The sequence below is a fragment of the Panthera onca genome, chromosome D4, assembly GCF_046562875.1.
Source record: "Panthera onca isolate mPanOnc1 chromosome D4, mPanOnc1 haplotype 2, whole genome shotgun sequence".
Taxonomy (NCBI): domain Eukaryota; kingdom Metazoa; phylum Chordata; class Mammalia; order Carnivora; family Felidae; genus Panthera; species Panthera onca.
Genome location: NC_138351.1, coordinates 73,492,716 through 73,515,540, shown reverse-complemented (window position 1 = coordinate 73,515,540; position 22,825 = coordinate 73,492,716). Strand labels below are relative to the sequence as shown.

Below are 22,825 nucleotides of genomic sequence, written 5' to 3'. Positions count from 1 at the left end.
CCACGTTGGCTGCCTCCTTAGTTTTCTCAGACTGAATTTTGGTTGGTGGTTATTTGTCCAGGTTACCAAGGTCTTTAAATTTGTTATAAAGACATCACATGAAACTATTTTTCTTCATTAATGACTCTGTATAGAATCACCATGTCAAAATTCACCATGGATTATAAACTTGGTTTCTTTGATGTCAAAATGACCAAAGAGAAGTAAGAAAGAGCATGGTCATGGAGTTGATGACTCCAGAAAGAACAGAGTAAGAAAAGGCTGACTTGCATGGCAAGTTCCAAAACTACACAGTAATCTTTGACACTTGAAAGAGTTATAAGACAAGCCAATGAAGAGTTACTTTTGGGGAATGTCTCAAATCCCTCTGTGGATAATCTTACCTAGGAGGATGAAAAAAGTGGAGAAATGTTTATGAACTACAAGTACTCTTCTAGGAAAATAAAATGAATCCTGAAGTAACCATTGCTGACAACAAAAATTTACTTCATTCTTGCAGTTACCAAATTTTAATTTATTCAGAAAGATAAGTGTGGAACTTCAAGATGCTCTATTTTCCAATGAGTGAGTCTAGGTCACTGAAATAGCAACCTTGAGGGAGATGGGTCAGGGAGGATCAGATCACACCTGTGAAAATAACTTGTATGAAAAATACTATGTGAAACTCACACAGTAGGCAACAGAGTGAGACTGGATGGTACACCCCACTTATTTAGATGATATTTTGAAGTCTGATTTGACTCCTTGCTTTCTCCCTTGAACAAACAACTAAATTTGAGGCTCACCAGCTACCAAATCATGATCAAGAGCTGTTACCTACCTTGTCTGCTGTCAACTGTAACTATCTTTAAAGACACATCTAGATTAAAAATATCTTGGGGTACCTTGGTGGCTCAATCGACTGAGTGTCTGACTCTTGATTCCAACTCAGGTCATGATCTTGCGATTTGTGGGTTTGATCACCGTGTCGGGCTCTGTGCTGCTTGGGATTCTTTCTGCCTGTCTCTCTGCCCCCTCTCCCATGCATGTGCGTGCACTCTCCCTCTCTTAAAACAAGCAAATTTGCTTAAAATAAGCATATATATACATATATATACACACACATTGAGACCAAGAAGGTGAGACTAAAGAATATGGATTTTGGATGCCACAATTCCTTCTTTTTATTAAATATTGGCTAATCCTTTAAGATACTGGCCTCTTTCTTAAGTTATTAAAAATGTTTATTTTGAGTGGCCCATGTGAATAGATTACAGAGGACTGAAATACATCTTCTTTCTCACCCATTATTCCTCTAGCTAACACAGGGGACACTAAGAAATACCAGCGCAGGGGCGGTAAGGCACACTCTACCAGACAGATGGGACATTTTCTTCACCTGGGTTGCAAAACTTATCTAATCCTTTGAGAGTGTGGAGAAATTAGGTTCTTTTCAGGGATTCCTGCATGGGAATGTAAAGGTTCCCAGTAAGAGACAACTGTCTTCATAGTGACTTCACAAAGTTTAAGAGACAAGACCCTCTAGCCTAGAAAAGTTTAGTAGGGATGAAGAAATTGTGATGGGGTATGTGAGAACAGTGAATTTTAAAATTATGAATAAAGGTGAAGTGGTTATATTTTACTGATTTTTTATTATGGTAAAATACATACAACATTTACCATCTTAACCATATATAATTATACAATGCAGTGGCATTAAGTACATTTGTAACATTGCACAACCACTACCACTATTCATTTCCAGAACTTCTTCATCATTCCAAACTGTACTCATTCGACAATAACTCCACACTTCCTCCTCCCCCAGCCCCGGGTAACCTCTATCATACCTTCCATCTTTATGACCTTGCTTCTTCTAGATATCTTACATAAATGGAATAATACATACTTGTCCTTTTGTTTCTGACTTTTTTCAGTTAGTATAACATTTTCTAGGTTCATTCACGCTATAAGCATCTGTCAGTACTTCACTTCTCTTTATTGCCAAATAATATTCCATCGTATGGATATGCCACATTTTATCTATTCATCTGCTCATGCCATTTGGGTTACTCCTACGTTTTGGCTATTGTGAATAAGGCTACAAAAAGTATGCTTGAACTCAGATTTTTCACAGATATATATGTTTTTAATTTTCTGGGTATATGCATAGGAGTGGAATTGCTGGGTGAAAGAGTAACTCTATGTTCAAAAACTTGTGGGGAAATGCCAGATTGTTTCCAAAGGAGCTATACCATTTTATATTCCCACCAGAAGTGTAAGAGGCTTCCAATTTCTCTACATCTGCACCAACACTTGTTATTATCTTTTTACCAAATGTTATTATTATAGTCTTTCTATTGGATGTGAAATGGAATCTCATGTGGTTTTGATTTGCATTTCCTTGATGTCTAATGAAGTTAAGTGTTTTTTCATGTGCTCATTGGCCATTTGTTTATCTTTTTTTTTTTTTTTTTTTTTTTTTTTTGCTTATCTTCTTTATGATAACTGTTTAATGTCTTGTCTAATTCTAAAATCTGTTAGATCTGGGTTGGTTTTGATTGATTCATTCTTTTAAAGGGTATGTTCTTGCTTCTTTGCATGTCCAATAATTTTTGACAGACATTGTGAATTTTATTTCTTTGGTTCTGTATATATTTATGTTCCTATAAATATTCTTAAGCTTTGTTCTGGGACACAGTTAAGTTACTTGAAAAATCATTCAATCCTTCTATGTCTTGCCCTTTTTTTTTTTTTACTTAAAAAATTGTGATATAAATGACACATTATATTAGTTTCAGATGTACAACACAATGATTCAATGTTTGTATATACTGAAAAATGATTACCATAGTCTAGCTAACATCCATCATCACACATAGTTAAATTTTTTGTATTGTAATGGGAACTTTTAAGATCTACTCTCTTAGCAACTTTCAAATATACAATACAGTGTTATCAACTATTGTCACCAAACTGTACATCATATTCCCACGACTTATTTATTTTATAACTGGAAGTTTAAACCTTTTGACCACCTTCCCCATTTTACTCTCCTTCCCAATGCCCCTCCCCACCACCTCCAGCAAACACATTCTTTTCTATTTGTCTATGAGTTTGGGTGTTTTGTTGTTATTGTTGTTGTTGTTATTTTGTTTTGCTTTTAGATTCCACATATAAGTGAGATCTTAAGGCATTTGTCTTTCTCTGTCTGACTTACTTCACCTAGCATAATGCTCTCTGGGTCCATTCATGTTGTTGCAAATGACAGGATTTCCTTCTTTTTTATAGCTGAGTAATATCCCATTGTGTATATATGCACCACATTTTTTTTTTATCCATTCATCCATTGATGGACACTTAGGTTGCTTCCATGTCTCGGCTATTGTAAATAATGGTGCAATGAACATGAGGGTGCCTAAATCTTTTTGTTTTTGTTTCCTTCAGATACCCGGAAGTGGAATTGATGGACCATACGGTAATTCCATTTTTAATGTCTTGAGGAACCTCTATTCTGTTTCCCATAGTGGCTACACTAATTTACATTCCAACAATAAAGCACAAGGGTTCCCTTTCCACATTCTCACTAACACCTGTTATTTCCTGTCTTTTTGATATTAGCCATTCTGACAGGTATGAGGTGGTATCTCATTGTGGTTTTGATTTGCATTTCCCTGATGATTAGTGATGCTAGCACCTTTTCATGCACCTGGGTCTAGCTTTTAAGATTTGTTGGGTGGGATTAGAACAGAGCTTGGTCTAGAGCGAACTATTCTCTACATCTGATACAAAACCTTTCTCAGTACTCTCATTTGTTACCTTTCTCTAAAGGATTTGTTGCTATCTGTTCTGTTGAAAACACTTTGTTGCACATATTGTGCTCAGTTTTCTGGTTGTTATAGCAGAAGGGTAATTTTGGGCCCTTTTTCTCTTATGGCCACAAGTGGAAATTTTTTGTTATTTTCAAATCTGCTGGATTATTTTGATTAGTATGTTGTTGCTTGCTCATTTTTATAATTCTTATCATTTCTGTAAATATTTCATATATATTAGTCTATAATCTACTGCCTAAAGTCCTTGGTGTCTAAATCTATTGCTTGCTGTGTCTATGCAACCTCATTCATAGTGATCTATTTCCTTGAGTGGCTGGTGTTTTTGTTTTTTTTTTTTAACTGTTTATTTTTGACAGAGGGAGTGTGAGACAGGGAGTGGCAAAAAGAGAGGGAGACAGAAAATCTAAAGCAGGCTCTCTGCTGTCAGTATAGAGCCCACTGTGGAGCTCGAACCCATGAACCGTGAGATCATGCCCTAAGAAGAAGTTGGTTGCTTAACTGACTGAGCCACCTAGGCACCCTTCCTCCCCCTAACCTTTATTAATGAACACATATTTAGCTGACTTTAATCTGCAAAAAAACTAAACCCCTACCTTTTGGGTGTTTCACTTCAAAGATTATTAGCATATGACTCGGTGAGGAGACAAATGTAGGGCCTAGAACCTCTTAAGGCTCCTTTCAGTGTCCTCTCCTAAATCCAGGATTCTTCAGTGATTTATCTGTCTCTTCCCTTCCTTAATGATGTTATACATCTAAACCCTCAGGAGAACCCTGCCTTTCATATGTGCTACTGCTCACTGCTCACTGCTCCAGTTCCAGCTGTCTTGTGTGTGTGTGTGTGTGTGTGTGTGTGTGTGTGTGTGTGTCCGAGTGTGTGCACGTGCACATGCACACTGTGGATGTTTCCTCTCCTTTTTGCAAGTAGAGCAGAAAGGCCCCTCACAGTATCTATAGCACCATGCTGTCAGGAGTAGAAACCTGGAGGGGTGCCTGGGTGGCTCAGGCAGTTAATCGACCGACTATTCATCTCAGCTCAGGTCATGATCTCATGGTTTGTGAGATGGAGCCTCACGCTGGGCTCTGCACTGACAACATAGAGCCCACTTGGGATTCTCTCTGCCCCTCCCCTGTGCACACACAATCTTGCTCTCTTTCTCTCTCTCAAAATAAATAAATAAGCATTAAAAAATAAAGAAGTAGAAACCTGGATTTCTTATTTCATCTATTGTTGGTGCCCTAAACACAGTATCTGAACTTGGAGATGTCACCGGCCTTGGGCTTCAGTTATGACCTCTGTGTGCAAGACCTTTAAATCTATACTTCCAGCTTTAACATCTCTCCCATGTTTGTTTGTGTGCGTGCATGTGTGTGTGTATGTGTGTGTGTATTTTTTTTAATTTAATATTTTAAGTAAGCTCTAGGCCCAATGTGGAGATTGAACTCATGACCCCGAGATCAAGAGTTATATACTCTACTGACTGAGCCAGCCAGGTGCCCCCTTTTCTCCCATGTTTTAATTCCCACATTCCCAACTGTTTATTGGACATGTCCATCTGGATAGCTGTCTGATTTAGACTCAGTATATCCAAATCAAAACACGCCTTTCTGTTCTGTCTCTATATGTCCAAAAATGTTTCCTTCACATTCACAAATCTCAAACGTTTCAAGTTGGAAGAGTAAATTTTAAGAGCTCATTTTACAACTAGGGAAATTGAGGACCAAGGATACTAAATAAATTTTTGCTTATCACTTCCAATTAATTTTTCCCAAATATCTCTTTCATTATGTTATTCCCTGTTAAGGAAACTTCAGTGATTTCCCTTTAGCCTAACCCTTTATATCTTACAGTCACAGCATTTCCCTCTTGTGACAGTCTCTTCCCAGTTGCCACTGCAATAATCCTTCAGATAAACTCACTCCTTAAAACAAAAACAAAAACAAAACAAAACTTCAAGGGCATCCCAATATTCATAAGATTTTAGTTTGGCATTTAAAGGTTTATCAAAATCTTGTTTTAGAGTCCACTATCCCCATACGTGAAGTCTATCCTCCAAATCTTTTTCTTTCTTTCTCATGTTACTCAGCCTAGAAGACTCTTCTTCATCTAATTCTAGTGAAATTCCAACTCTCCTTCAAAACACAGCTTTAACTATCAATTCCTTCACTAGTCTCATCAGACTGAAATTAATTTATCCGCCTGAATTGTTTTTTTTTTTGGCATTTCTGACCTGTAAATTCACAGAACACTTACTAAATTCTGCTTTGTACTGTGCATTTTTTCCTTTCGATTTCATGTTCTTCCCAAGCTTCCTTAAGCAAAAAGCAAGTGTTTGGTGTTCCCCACAATGCTTAACACAATGCCTGGCACTCGGAAGCTGTGAAGCTGGCTGAAAGAAGAAGTACACTCAAGAGTTTCTTACCTTGGTGATGTCTGTGTGATCTTTGAGCCCGTTGGTCATGCACCAATATCGCCACACATTCAGGGCATACCGCGTGGCTTTGGTAGTATTTGGGCTCACGGCACTGGTACACAGATCATTCAAGTCATCATTAATATTAAATACAGGAAATTTGTTGAGCTTAGTAGAATAGGCTAGAAACAAAAACAACAAAAGGCATTAAAATAATTTGCCATTCCTTTCTTTAGAGAATTATATCTTGGGATCATGTTCAATAACAAATCTAAGAGGTAACACTTTAAAAATGAAATTTCTATGAAGTAGACATATTAGAATAAATAAAGTAGGGAACAATATTTCTAGCATAGAATTAAGGCAGTAAACTTGCCTTTGGCCCTAGTATTTTTGCCATATATATCAACTGATACACCAATGCAGGCATTCCAGTAACAGAAAGAAAAAAATGAATGCAGAAAAACAAAGAATGTTCTAGCTAAAATTTTCACTGGAAAGAAAAAAAGGCATTCATATGAACAACAACAAAAAAATAGAAGGAAGTAAGGGAAGGCAAGTTACACATCCTTTCTCTTGACCCTCAGTGCAGGTAGAGTCGTTATTTCTCTGTAATATAGTGTCTTATGTGCCATCCTGGACAACCTTGAATTAAATGGTGTTGGCATAGTTCTTTAATTCTTTTCACAAATGAACAAAGAGATATTTAAACCCTGACTCCACAATCCATCAGCTACCTTAGAATCAGAAAAGAAGGTAAAGTGAGAATAACTTTAGGGGAAAGAAGAGATAACTGCCAGAGGGCCTCACAGCATCTCAGAGGAGAAGGAACAGACTTTAAATTGCAATTGTCAAACTATGTCAGATGAAACTGGTCTTCCTCAAGGTGTCCACTTTAATTGTTGGCTACCAAAGAGATAATCAAGTCCATAACCATTAGACCTTTCTTTATACTCTGTGATCTACTAAAACCAAGCTTAAATTGTTTAAACTGTTGTCTTTGAATAGAAAAAAAAAAAAATCAAGGTAGACCACCTTAAAATGAAAGCAATGCCAACCTGTAGTTTAGCTAATGGTTCTGATCCTCTTTGGAATGTTTCTATGTTCAAACAAGGTGCTAAGAGGCTGAGAAACAGCAAAATGGAAAGTTAGTGCAATTACCAAGGTGATCTGCAGATTGGTTCCATTTTGCCTAACTCACCTCACCTTTCACTGTTCCCACTGAGGAACTCCCAACCACCAGCTCCCGCTATCCCCAGCATCCACTTGAGCCCAGGACACCACACCAACCTTCCCTACCCGAAGCCGAGAAATCTCCCCATGGTCCTCGTGCCAAATAGTGTCTTTTCTCCCATTTCTAATTCCAAGCTCACTTCTACATAACCTTCTTCACATGAACACAACTCCTTATTCTCTCCAGTATGTGTCTCACATTTGCTTTATTATTCCTTAGAACTGTGATGTAATTGTGTCCAGAAGATCTCCAGTTGGTTTGTATTGCTCCTTAAGACTGTGTTCTTCACCCTTTGAGTTTGCTGTTGAACTGGTGAACACATAATCTACTTTAATAGACGCTTTTAGCAAGAGAGGAAGAAACAGTGCTAGAAATGTTATCCAAAGTGACTGAATCATGTAAGCATATTCTTCTCACCACCCTCATAAACTGAGATCATTCATATTGTTTTTGGGCCTTGCTTGATATTAATGAAAGGATTCTAGCACAGAATTTATTACTATTACATCTAGTATTAATTGAATGCTTACTATATGCCAAGAGTTATATAAATGATCTGTAATCACTAAGCAATTGTGTTGTTATACTTATTTTACAGATAAGGAAACTAAGTCACCTCATACATTTAGTAACTTCATACATCACTCATCCAATATTTACCAAGGTGCCCTCTCTGTGCCAGACCCTGGGCTGTCCCAAGTCATGGAGTTAGCAAGTGCCAGAGCTAGGGTATGGACCTGGATCCCACTGACTCTGTGCTCTGGCTGCCACAGCAAAGGCAGCATGTACTACACAGATAAAGTTCCCAGTACAGAATACAATTTAGATATTAGCCACTTATGAAAAGTATATCCTGGCCCCCAACATATACTCGTATTAGCCTTCAGTGAGGAGAACTAAGTCCGATTTATTTACACAACCACTACAGTTTCACTATGTTTATTATTATTTTTTTAGTGTTTATTTATTTTTGAGAGACAGAGAGATACAGAGCGTGAGCAGGGGAGGGGCAGAGAGGGAGAGGAAGACACAGAATCAGAAGCAGGCTCCAGGCTCTGAGCTGACAGCCGAGAGCCTAATGCAGGGCTCGAACCCATGAACCGCAAGATCATGACCTGAGCCAAAGTCAGATGCTTAACTGACTGAGCCACCCTGGTGCCCCTATTTATTTATTTATTTATTTATTGTTAGTAACCAGAACACAGGATGTATTTGCAACACAGCCCAGTCCCCATCATTTCAGTACAGTACAGGAGCAGAAAAAAGTCACACTGCAAGATAGGAGGTTTAATTATTACATGAAAAAATTACATGGCTTTAAATAATTTCATTTTTATCATAGGATAGAGACCCTATACTGAAAATGGAAAACAAAATCCTAGTACATACAGAAACAGTAAAGAATGCTTGTATGCTTACATAAAGGGAAATAAATTGTGTGAAAATGATTAAATGACATATATGTTTCTTTCATAAGTGTATTTAAGGATTAAATTAAACTTACTTAATAAGCTGCTCTTTGAAAATTCTGAGTAGAAGTGGCAGAGCTATGGCGTCGAGGGCATTTTTAGGAGACCGTATGATGGAGAAACAAACAAAAGTAAGAACTTATAACTGAATACGGAACAAAGAGGGGACCACTAAAGAAGGATTTGAATTCTCCTTCCATTGGAGAATAGGCAAACTCTGAGCTCAAAGCTAGGGAGAGCTGGCCATTGGAGGGGGAGTGGGCCATGGGGTCAGGTACTCACTCTAAGGACGGCCAGATCTGAACAACTGCCCTGGCTCTCTACGCGTGGCTACCACATACATCGTGTACAGCATAGGTGTTGGCAAGCACAGTGTGTAATGTGAGGGAAATCACTGTGAAAGACTATCCTCAGAGTCAGAGAGAGAAGGGGCCTTGCCTCGGGAAACCTGAGGCTGCCCCACTGGACACAGGGAAGGAAAAACAAAAAGCAACTGCAAAAAAGCAAAAAATCCCTGAATGCATGCATTCCCTGTCTTAGGTAGCACCTTCCCTGTGTCTACATTTGCAAGTTCCTGGCTTCCCAGCTTGCTTTCAGCTTATACACCCTGAAGGGACGCTTATTCATGGGACTTCTTTGTCCATTCATTATAGCTGGGTGAAGTCCACTTGCAAAACCCTGTGTTCAACTATTAGCTGCAAAAGTGAGCTCTGTCCAGATATATCAAACAGGAACACTTAACAATGTCTAAGGAAATCCCTGTGAGCTGGCAGCAATGATACATCTAGACTTTCATTTTAAAATGTGAGCACACAAGCATTACTTGGCAACTGGGGAAAACCAGTAGCATGAAAGTTACCAAGTTTCACAAGCAGATCAACGGGATCCACATTCCCACTCTCCCGCAGTGTTAATTCAGAAAACCAAAGAAAAAGTTTAAAAGATCACAAATGTATCATTACATAAACCTGAGAGCATAATGCATCCTTAAGACAATGACGGCTTTCATTGGAAAAGAAAAAATAGGAGAACAAGAAAGACCGTAGAAATTGAAAATGATTGACAAAATAATGTTTTAAAAATATTTGATAGAAGAACTGTGTATTTGGGGCGCCTGGGTGGCTCAGTCGGTTGAGCGTCCGACTTCGGCTCGGGTCATGATTTCACAGTCCGTGGGTTCGAGCCCCGCGTCGGCCTCTGTGCTGACAGCTCAGAGCCTGGAGCCTGTTTCAGATTCTGTGTCTCCCTCTTTCTCTGACCCTCCCCTGTTCATGCTCTCTCTCTCTCTGTCTCAAAAATAAATAAAATGTTAAAAAAAAAATTAAAAAAAAAAAAGAACTGTGTATTTGAATGAACACTGCTAAAAGACAAATTAGTGATATGGAAGGAATTTCCCCTGAAGGGCAAGCAAAATCATAACAGTTTTTAAATTATGAGGGTGGGTTAAGAGGGGTGGGAGACTGATACAGAAGATTCAGAATCCATCTGATAAGAGTTCAAAAGAAAAAATTGAGAAGATAGAATACAATAAATAGTCAAAGAAATAATATATGAAAAGTTCCATTAATCAAAGAGATTTTAATCTTTAGGATGTTAAAGCTCATGAACTGTCAAACAGACATACTGAAGAAGACACATATATAAACATATCTTAGTGAAATTTCCAAGGTCTATGAACAAAAAAAATTCTGTGATCTTTCTAGTAAGAGGGGTAGCGGGGAGCCATTAACAGTAACATGAATCAGATTTCTCATCTGTGACACCCCATGCTACAATATAATGACTCTGTCTTCTCAGAGTTGTAAGAGGAAAAGGCTAAGAAATGAATAATTCTATTACCTACCTAAGGTACCATTCAAGTGCTAGGGCAAAATAAAGACATTTTCAATCGTGAAAGACAAAGCATGAAGAACAAGTTAACAGAAGAAAAGAAAACTCAAAAATGATGGCAGGAGGACTTCCACTTAGGGCTATCATGAAGCAGCTGGTATTACACTATCTTTCCTGCTGAGAATAAAGCTAGATACAATGCCCTGGAAAACAACCACAGTAACTGGAACTCAAGGAGCAAACATCCTGGTGAGAAGGGTAATGCACAGAGGGGAGTCCTGCATTGATTGCCATGTTTTCCTCTTCAGTCATCTGAAGGGTTGCAGTGCAGGTCATAGAACCCAAACAAACAAGCAGCCTGCAGTCTACAGCAATCCTAGGGAAACAAGTACACAAATATTCAAGTACAGGGCTAACAAGCAGCCAGTACTTGAGAGTTGGAGAACCTGGAGGAAGGGAACCATGGAAAAGTAAGCCAACATTCTGCATGCAATTTTCCTTCTAGGAATTGCTGATTCCTAAGCTAAACACACAGGGGTAAGATGCAAAAAAACCAAGTAGAAAGGAGAAATCACTAAGAGGAAACCTCATGGCACTGAGAGTCAAGAATAGTAACCCAGGGCCTTCCAAGGCATAAAAAACTTGGTAACAATACAGACTTTCATTTGAGACCCAGGAAGGGCTTAACTGTAAGAATAAGAGAAACGAAATACAGATGGTCCCTGACTTGCTATGGTTGGACTTTATAATGATGCAAAAGTAATAGCCATTCAGTAGAAACTGTACTTCAGAATTTGAATTTTGATCTTTTCCTGGGCTAAGCAATATGTGGTAAGATGCGCTCTCACAATGCAGGGCAAGGGTGGCCAGCTGCAGCTCCCAGTCAGCCACATGATAAGGGTAAACAACCGATACTCTCATAATCATTCTGTACCCATACGAACATTCTGTCTTTCACTTTCAGTACAGTATTCAGTAAATTACATGAGATATTCAACACTTTACTATAAAACAGGCTTTGTGTTAGATGATTTTGCCCAACTGTAGGCTAATGTCAGTGTTCTGAGCACATGGAGGGTTAGGCTAGGCAGAGATGTTCACTAGGTTAGGCGTATTAAATGCATTTTCTACCGAAAACATTTTTAACTTATGATGGGTTTATCAAGATATAACCTCACTGTAAGTCAAGGAAGACCTGTAGAACAGTCTCACCTGGGTTAAGGTGATCTGCCTACCTTATTTGCTAGCTAGCAGAAATTTAAATCCTCTCTGGAGGAAGGATAACATCTTCAGCAAGCTTTCATACAAAATGGCCATCATTCATAACAAGTTAACAGACATAGTATAAAATAAGGCCAAATGAATGAAAAACAAGAGAAAAATCAGACATGATTATCCAGATTACTGGAGTTGTCAGACACGGACTTTCAAGTAAGTTTAATATGTTCAAGAAAATAAGGAAAAGGTAGAGAATTTTACTAGAGCATTAAAATCTATTAGCAAAATGGAACTTACAAAATCCTCTTCCTTCTTTCTCTTCGTCCTCTTTCCTTCATCTGTTTCCCTTTTCTTCCCGAACTACTCAGTTTCAAAACTGTTGGTGTGGCAGAGCAAAGTAGACACCTGTACTGGAGTATGTGTATGTTGAAGGGACTGTGGTGGCCTACAGTGAGGCATGAAGCCTGAAAGGGTAAAGAGGACACCTGCATAGAACTACCCAGTGAAGGGTGTAGGAAGCTGGGGCAAGAAATATGTTTCAGTCAGTGGGGAGACAACAGATCCTGAACTCAGAGGGAAAAAACATCTCATGCAGGGGTATCCAGGTATGTGGTGTGACTGTCTGAGCAGACTAAGGACACCCACACAGCAGCGGGAGATATGGGAAAAAGCCCTATGTGAAAAGTTAGAGTCTTGCTGGAGTGAGTAGGGCTTCCCTGCATGGGAGTGGCCTGGTGCCAGTTATCACAGCCCAAGAAGTGTGATGAGAGCTTTCCATGCAGGAGGGCTTACCAGCATTGGATGTCAGGATTTGAGTGCAGTGAGAAAGGGATCTGTGGTTGGGAGGATGGCCCAGTGCAGGGTGTTATAAGTTGAGCAGATAAAAGACAAGGAGAAAATCTTAAAAGAAACTGGAGGAAAAGTACAAATTACCTTCAATGGAGCAACAACAGATTGATTGGTTTTTCAACTGGTATGATGGAAGCCAGGAGACAGATGATCATCTTTAACATGCTGAAAGAAAACTGCTACAAGTGTAGAATTCATACTAAGCAAAGCATCCTTCAAAAATAAAGGTGAAATACAGAGGAAGTCATACAAAATAATGAATGTCTTCATTATCGGGAGTCAAGTATTAAGTGATAATAAAGGGAGTTTTTCAGGCAAAGGAAGTGATCAGGATGTAAGCACATTGATATAGCAAAAAATAAAGAATACTGGAAAGATTGAATATGTAGGTGAATCTAAATGAATGCAGCTGTTTAAAACAATACTAATGGTGTCTTGGGCTTTAAATGCATGTAGAATTAATATTCATTACAACAGCACAGAAGACAGTAACTGGAGCTAGTGTTGAAAGGTCTTTGTATTATCCAGAAAATGATGAAAACACTAATTTAAAGTAGACCTTAACAGTGCAAGGATGCATATTTTAATCTCCATGGTAACCACTACAAGAATATTGAAAGAATGTGTAAGTTGATAGGGGAGGAAGATGGGAATAACAAAAAAAAACTTGCTTAATCAAAACAAGGCACAAAGAATAGATAAGACAAAGCAAAAAAATGTAGGATATATTTTTTATTTTTATCTATCTATTTATTTATTTATTTTGAGAGACAAAGAGAGAGATTGAGAGAGCGCGTGCACAGGAGAGGCAGAGAGGGGGAGAGAGAATCCCAAGCAGGCTCTGCACTGTCAGTGCAGAACCTGATACAGGGCTCAAACTCACAAACTGTGAGATCATGACTTGAGCTCATATCAAGAGTTGGATGCTTAACCAACCTAGCGACCCAGGTACTCCTAGGATATATTTACACCTAAAAGTATCAATTATTACAGGATCAATATTTCAATTAAAAGATAAGTGATGTCAGTCTGGATAAACAAAACTCAGCTACGTGTCCCTTACACATCGGAATAAATGGGGTAGAAAGGTTGAAAGCAAAAGGATGAAAAAAAGATATACCATATAAACAATAAAGAAAAGAAGGCTGGTATAGCTATCTATCAGACAAAACAGACTTTAAGGCAAGAAGTATTACTAAAAAATAAAGAGACCTTTTTTTAGGTTTATTTATTTGAGAGTGGAAGAATGCACACCTGCAGGGGAGAGGCAGAGAGAGAAGGAGAGAGAGAATCCAAGCCAGCTCCACACTGTCAGCACAAGCCTGACACAGGACTCATACTCACAAACTGTGAGATCATGACCTGAGCCTAAATCAAGAATCAGACACTTAACTGACTGAGCCACCCAGGCGCCCCTAAAGAGAAATGTTATAAAATTCAACAGAAAGATATAACAATCCTAAATTTCTATAGATCTAATCACATAGCTGCAAAATATAAAAAGCTAAAGTTGTAAGAATTTTAAAAAGATATAGGCAAATCTACAACTAACATTTTAATATATCCTTTTCCATACTCAACAAAACAAGCACACACAGAAAAGAGTAAAGATATAGAAGACTTAAACAATGCAAGTATCAAACTGTACTTAATTGATACACAAAGAGCAACATATCTAACAACTTCAGAAAACACATTCTTTTCAAAGATACATGGCACTTTTACCAAAATAGAAATGCTAGGACCTAAAGCCAATTTCAACATTCCAAAGGATTAAATCATGCAGAATATCAGCAAAATTAAAATATAAATCAATTACAAGAAGATAACTTTTGACAATTAAGCAATATTATGCTTTTAAATAAACCCCTGATGAATGGAAAAAAACTCAATGGGAATTAGAAAATATTTCAAACTGAATGATAACAATAATATACATGTCAAAGTTGTGAGATGCACTTTTTGCAGTACCTATAGAGAAAATGATAGCATTGAATGCAGAGATTAGGAAGGAAGAAAGGTTGAATATCAACTGTACTTGGAAATTATAAAAAGAATAACATATATACTCAAAGAAGTAGAAAGAAGGTAATAATACATATATTAGAAATCAATGAAATAGGAAATTTACAATTAAAAAAAGTAATGCCAAAAAGATTGGAAAAGACTAACAAAATTAATAAACTGGTATGAAAAATGAGAGAAGGCACAAATTGCTATAGCAAGAATGAAACAGGTGTTATCACTACAGATCCTACAGATATTAAAAAGACAGTAAAAAGATATTATGAACAATTTGATGCCAATAAATTTGAAAATTTGGACAAAATGCACAAATATCTAGAAAAGCCACAACTTACTAAAACTGAACAAGAAATGTAAAATTTAAATAGTACTACACCCATTAAAGAAATTGACTCTATAATTTAAAATATCACAAAAAAGGGGTGCCTGGGTGGCTCAGTCAGTTAGGCATCTGACTTCAGGTCATGATGTCGCTGTTCACAGGTTCAAGTCCTGTGTTGGGCTCTGTGCTGACAGCTCAGAGCCTGGAGCCTGCTTCAGATTCTGTCTCCCTCTGTCTCTGCCCCTCCCCTGCTAGTTATGTGTCTCTCTCACTCTCAAAAATAAATAAAACATTTTTAAAAATTAAAATAACACAAAAAACCCTTCAGGTTCAGACGGATTTCACTAGCAAATTCTTTTAACGTTTAAGGAATACATAATGCTAAATCTAAAAACTCTGCTAGTGACAGAAAATGAGAGAATAATACTCATTTTCTTTTATAGGGCAGCATAACTTTTCTATTAAAAATATGACAAGAACAATACAATAAAAGAAAATTACAAGCCAACACAGCCCATAAACACACAAAAATCCTTACATAATATCGTTCCAATTTTAGTATATGTGCTGCCGAAGCGAGCACTACATAATATGAGTCAACTGAATGCCTATTTCACACCACAAACAACAATTCCAAATGGATTATGACCTAAATATGAATGGTTAAACAATAAAGCTTCTAGAAAAAAAACGTAGGAGACCATTGTTATGACTTTGGGGTATCTACATATTTTAAAAAATTGTTTTTAATGTTTTTTTATTAAAAAAATTTTTTTTTACATTTATTCATTTTGAGAGACAGAGAGAGACAGAGCACAAGCAGGGGAGGGACAGAGAGAGAGGGAGACACAGAATCGGAAGCAGGCTCCAGGCTCCCAGCTATCAGCACAGAGCCCAATGCAGGGCTCAAACTCACAAACAGCGATATCATGACCTGAGCCGAAGTCAGATGCACAAATGACTGAGCCACCCAGGTGCCCCATGTTTTTTTTTTAATTTTTTTTATTTTTGAGAGGGATAAAGAGACAGAGTGCAAGTGGGGAAGGGGCAGAGAAAGGGAGACACAGAATCTGAAGCAGGCTCCAGGCTCTGAGCTGTCAGCACAGAGCCTGACAAAACCCATAAACCCTGAAGTTGGACATTTAACCAACTGAGCCAGCCAGGTGCCCCGTGACATATTTTTAATAGAATATCAGTAATATTACCCCAAAACTAAACAATTGACAAATTGAATCATTAAAATTAAAAAGACATTTATTAAAATGCACCATTTGGAGGGTGCAAAGGCAAGCCACATGGTGGGAGAAGATATATCTGAAGGGTGTATATATAACAAACCAATTAGAAGGCAGCTAGTCCCATTAAAAATGGACAAATTGAATGGACACTGCATAAAATAAGAAATACCATTAATATTTCAGGAAATGTAAGTTCAAATGTATTCACCAAAATGTCTAAAATGAAAAACAAAATCTGCAAATATCAAGCATTGGTGAGGAGGTGGAGTGACAAGAACACTCCCACTCAGCTGGTAGGAGTGTTACTTGCACAAGCACTTTGGAAACTAATTGGTAGTATCTACTAAAGTTGAACACACAAATATTCTTTTTTTTAATGTTTATTTTTGAGAAAGTGTGCATGTATGAGCGGGTGAGGAGCAGAGAGAGAGGGAGAGAGGATCCAAGCAGGCTCCATGCTGTCAGCACAGAGCTTGTCACAGGGCTCAATCTCATAAACCATTAGATCATGACTTGAGCTGAAAGCAAGAGTCGGATGCTTAACCGATTAAGCACTCAGGTGCCCCAGAACACACAAATATTCTACGATCCAGCAATCCTACACCTGAGTATACACCCAACAGAAATATGTACATGTTTACTGAAAGGCATATGAGTGTTCATAAAAGCACAATAAGAGAAAGCCCTGAACTGGAAATATCCCTAAGTCCATAATAGAATGCATTTTAAATTGTAAAATATTTATACAATAATTTATTGTATAATAATGTCATTATTTATAATAATGGCAAGGAATGAGTACTGGAATCAACTAACATGAAAAATATGGATGAAGCCAACAAACACGAGGTTAAACAAAAGAGTCCAGACACAACAGAGTATATTGAAATGGTCCCCTTATATAATCTGAAAACAGATAAAGTGACTCTTAACATAGTGGTTATCTTAGGGAGGTAACTAAGGCAGGGCACATGAGGGAATTTTATGGGGTTCAGTAATGTTCTATGTTACAGCAATAAGCTTGCTTCATAAAAAATTAATCAAACTGTACATTAACTATTTGTGTACTTTTATGTTTATAAAATTCAGTAAGAAAACTTCCAAAAATCCTTAAAATTAAAAATATATAAACCTAATAAATGAAGAGTCATAACATGTACCTGGATGGGAAGGTTCAACATTATAAAGATGTTTAATTTCTTCAAGTAATCTTTGATGTGGTGTAATTCCAATTAAAATCCCTCTCTTTTGTTATTACTGGTCAGGTTGATTCTAAAGTTTCTCTAGGAGAGTAAATGCATAAGAAAAGGAAGGCAATTTTGAAAATAACTGGGAGGCTTTGCCCTGAAAGAAATAAACATGTACTATAACACTGCAATAATTTATAGTTTAAGTTCTGATAAAGAAAAACACAAATAGATCAGTGCTATAGAAGAAAGTCCAAAAGACGTCTGTGTAAATATGCAAATTGAGTCGATAAAAAAGGCTCCAATTCGAATTGCTGGGGAAAGGATGGACTCTTCAATAAATGCATTGAGATAATAAGCTATTGAGTTGGAAAAACAAAAACAAAGGCAAATTTAGATTCCTATTTCATACCACACACAACGCATTTCCAAATGGATCTTTTTTCAAAAGGCTCTTTCCATAAAGAAGACAATTTCTATGATTTTGGGAGTAAGAAAAGCCTTTCTCAGCATGATACAGCCCAGAGCTATAAAAAATAGATTAACAAATCAGATGACATAAAAATTCAAAAGTTCTGCATTGAATAAATTTTAAAAGACAATAAGCAGACCTGGAGAAATACTTATAACACATAAAGTGACAAAGTACATATGAAAATCTTCCTTAAATCAATTGGAAAAAGATAACTCACTAGAAAATGGGCCCAGAATGTGACAGGCAATTATTCATAGAAGAAATACAAACAACAAAAGCATTAATAATAATAAGACCTTATAATCAAAAGAGGATGTATTTTATTTCTCAGACTGGCAAAAATATAAAAAGTTCTATATCTAAGTATTGGCTCAGATAGGGGGAAATTGCACTAGAGTTTAGAAAAAAATTTGGAAGGGTAAGGATACATATCACCCTGGTAAGTATTTAGCTCTGTGCGACTTTTAAGCTTTATAATATGAATAATTATTTTTGCCAGTCATAAAAATGACTAGGATTTTGGAAATGTATATGCAGGAAAAATAAATGTTTTTTATTTGACCCAGGAATTCCTCTTGTAGAAATTTATGCTGGACACTTAATCATAGATATGCACAAAAATGTATGCTCAAGGATGTTCTTGAAGGCAAATGTGTAACAGGGAAAAACTGGATACAAATCCAAGCCAACAAAAGCATTGTAAGCTAGATTTTGGTACTACTATGCAATGGAAACCTATGTAACTATATGATAATCACACTTTCAAAGGCTAACGATCCAGGGCGCCTGGGCGGCTCAGTGAGTTGAGCGTCTGACTTTGGCTCAGGTCATGATCCCATCCATGGTTTGTGGGTCCAAGCTGACAGCTCGGAGCCTGCTTCATATTGTGTGTCTCCCTCTCTCTCAGCCCATCCCCTGCTTGTGCTCTGTCTCTGTCTCTCTCAGAATAAAATAAAACAAGACAAAAAAAAAAAAAAATCAAAGGCTAAAGATCTTTTCCAAATGTACAAAACAGTAAATACAGTTTGACTACAATGGTTTTTTTACTACAACTTTTGAAGGGCATCTAAGCATAAGAATTATAAAATAAAACACCAAAATGTTAAAAGTTGTTTTTATGGGTAGTAAAATTCCTGTGATTTTTATTTCCTATTCTACTTATCAGTATTTGTCAAATTGTTCACAATTAGTATTTATTGCCTTCACATTTTAAAAGCATTATTAACTGTAATAAAGAAAATATGCTCTTTTAAAAAACAATAGTTTGGTCTGAGGATGCTTGCCATCAAACTAAATGTTTGCTTTCAACATAATCTTTTCAGATGATGTATCACCAACATTAAGTATTTTGTACATATGAGCCATTTTACTTACTTGATATCTTTTCAGAAAAGATGATCATGAATAAATTAAATAAAACTTTTTTTAAAAAAGAAAATATTTTCTGAGTTGTAGGCTAAATATTACTGTTTGAATTCTAATATTCTTCCTCTATTGGGGAAATAAAATTTGTCCCATTTCATTTCATTAAAAACAATTTTTTTAATGTTTATTTTTGAGAGAGAGAGAGAGACAAGAGTGCAAGCAGGGGAAGGGCAGAAAAAGATGGGAGACACAGAATCTGAAGCAGGCTCCAGGCTCCAAGCTGTTAGCACAGAGCCTGACACGGGGCTCAAATCCACAGACTGTGAGATCATGACCTGAGTCAAAGTTGGACCTTTAACCGACTGGTGCCCCTAGGCGCCCCTAATTTGTCCCATTTTAAATGTGTAACTTGTAAACAAATTTAAAGGTGAGTTTCTTGTTTCTTGAAGTACCAAGAACACATAAACTAAGTTACAACTACTGATAAAGTAACTTTAATACAATTTAAAATACTATCACACAAAAATAAAGCTGTTGCTTCTATTTGCAATATTCAGCTTTTTTTTATTAAAAAAAATTTTAATGTTTCCATATTTTTGAGAGAGAGAGAGAAACAGAGAGAGAGAGAGACAGAGTGTAAGTTGGGGAGGGGCAGAGAGAGAAGGAGACACAGAATCTGAAGCAGGTTCCAGGCTTTGAGCTGTCAGCCGGGAGCCCAACACAGGGCTCAAACCCACAAACTGTGAGATTGTGACCGGAGCCGAAGTTGGACGCTCAACCGACTAAGCCACCCAGGTGTCCCTGCAATATTCAGCTTTCTATGAGTAAAGACTGGTGGATTATTCATAGACATGAAAGAAATACATTTGCATTTTGGCAAAACCAATGACTGGGATAAGGAACATTATATTTTCTGGTTTTTTATTTTAACATTTTTCTCTATTAAATAATTTTAGTGACATAACAAAGATGTCTGAAGTGATAATCATTTTGAATAACCATTCCTATTCTGCTCAAAGAATGCCATCAAATAAGCTAAATGCAAAAAATGGCACATGGAGAATTATGACCAAAAAGACTTTCTTAAAAACGAGGAAGTCCGGAACCTGACATCTACTTTGCTGGTGTAACTTTCGTACAACTGGCCGACAGAGCTCACAGACAAGGAGTTTGCAGTGGAGCCTTCTGTTTCATTAATAGGACTTTTGGACCTGGGGCTCCAGGAAGCAGAGGATTAATTCAGCTGTTCTAAAGTGTCTTCCCTACCCTATGGGCTGCATGTGAATGCACACATGTAGAAATGACTCTCTTCCAAGATTTCCCCTCCTCAGCGGTTAGAAACAACACCTGATATTCATTGACTATATCCTGGGGCCTAAGGCACAGTGACCAGGACAATTTTTTTTTTTTTTTCAAAATGAGGCTATGTTTTTAAAAACGTTTGTTTTAGCTACAAAGAGCAGCCAGCTAGCTTTGCAGAAAACCATTTATTAAGTGAAGGAAGACTGGTCATATCCAAATACAGACAAAATACTGTGACTAAAGCATGCTCTCATTACGGAGACATCACGGATGCTCATTAGCTGATTTTATTGGATTTTTTTTCTTACTTCCATAGGTTTTAGGCTGTATCAACAAATACTGAAAGCAAAAGAAAATTACACGACGTTAGAGGCCAATATACACACAATGGAATAAGCCGCTGGGACATAAAACTAGAATTTTATTTAGAGCACAAGTACACAGACAAATATGAAGCAAAAACAGTGAGCTGAAAAAGATGAAAACATTGTAGTGTGAAACGCAGTGAGCAGCAAAATAAAGATGAAGCCAACAGTATATTCTTATTAACAAAAAAGGTCTATCATATTAATACAAATATCAACTGGCAGAGGATTAACCAAGAGCATCAAAGTCACACATTTTAACATATTAACAGAAATTTCCCTCCATTTCAATTCACCTTTCTCCTCTTTCACAAATTATAACTGCAGCAGTTTAAAAGAGAATTTTAAAATATGATTAGAATGAACATCAGGCACACATGTGCTTTTTTTCACGTTAAGTCAGTTAAAAGTCAAGTGGCCAGAAAATATACCAAAAATGACACTCTACCAAATGGGTGGGGGGAGTAATAAATGTATCTTCAAAGAACAGTACCATTTTTCATAACATTTTTCTGAGTATTAACTGTGGTGGTATATTTCTGTTTTAAACAAATGTCTGGAGTTAAATTATACTGAATAAATTGATAAATCTACTTTTTTATTCCCAATTAACCTATAAGTGGTAGAATGAAAGAAATCTTCATAAGGAAGATCTTATTTAAGTTGAATACAGCACTCATTCTAATAAGCAACCAAAGTTCTTCATTTGAACAGATAAATGAGTGATTTAAGTGATTCTGTTGAATCCAAAATGCTTCCAGTCATTCTCTTACCAGGTTTCAGGCCTATGGGGTTACATTTACATTTTCAGATCACAACGAAAAAGGGGGCTATCTGGCAAATCTAGGTCTAATTTTAGCAGTGAAAAAAAGTTTTAAAGTCATGATGGAAATATACTATATAAATTAGAAACCTAATAAATACATATGTATTACTTAAAAGTTGCCCTGGGCATAAGGGCCTTAGGACAGACATACAAAATGTAAAGAAGATCCAAAATGGGGAAAAAAAAATCCAAGAGCAGGATTCAAATAAACGTGCCCACAGCTATCTAATAGAAACCGTTAATCATCATGATCTATCATGCCATAATCTTTGGTGTCCAAAATATAAAAGAAATTCTATGTATAAACACCTCACCTGAAAACCCCCAATGCAGGAATCAAGAAATACTTTAGTGTTGTTCTGGAGGCCACTGGACAAGGGCAGAACTTCTTTAGAACATACATAATTGAGTTTCCTTTTATTGCTTTATCACCTCCATCGAGGGGTAAATGTTTAAAGCATATTCTGGAGAAAAGGCTCACAATTAAAATCTGCCCTTCTTTTCCTTTAAGCAAAGGAGTGGCAGGGGCCTTGATGAATTAGTTTTAATATTCTTAAAATTAAATCAGCAATTTCAGCAGCAATGTTTCCAAATACAGCATTGGCTGTCACCATGTATCTGACAGTCACACAAAAAGCCTCTACATAACTCAGGAGATTAAAGAAATCTCATAATTATAAACCCATTGAGCAGACAGAATGAAACCCTGCTCTAAGCAAGGAATTTTGACATGTTGGTATTAAAATGCTCTTAAGAACATAGCCTACTTTTCTTTAACATTTTATGACTGTTTCCCTTCCAGTTTGAGTATAAATGTATAATATTTCCCCCATGTTGAATTTTAACAAAACATAGAATTCATCCACTTTTCTCTCGAATTGCAGGGTTTGTTTGGAA

General features: G+C 36.9%; 1 protein-coding gene across 2 annotated transcripts in view; it reads right to left on the bottom strand.

Annotated features, from left to right (window-relative positions):
* Window positions 1–22,825, bottom strand: part of KIAA1958 (KIAA1958 ortholog) — a 158,760-nt gene that overhangs the window by 15,285 nt on the left and 120,650 nt on the right. For both annotated transcript variants that reach the window (XM_078436576.2, XM_060608995.3), the window contains one exon: window positions 6,233–6,405. In XM_078436576.2, the coding sequence (XP_078292702.1) occupies window positions 6,233–6,405 (173 nt within the window). The remainder of the gene's footprint in view (window positions 1–6,232; window positions 6,406–22,825) is intronic.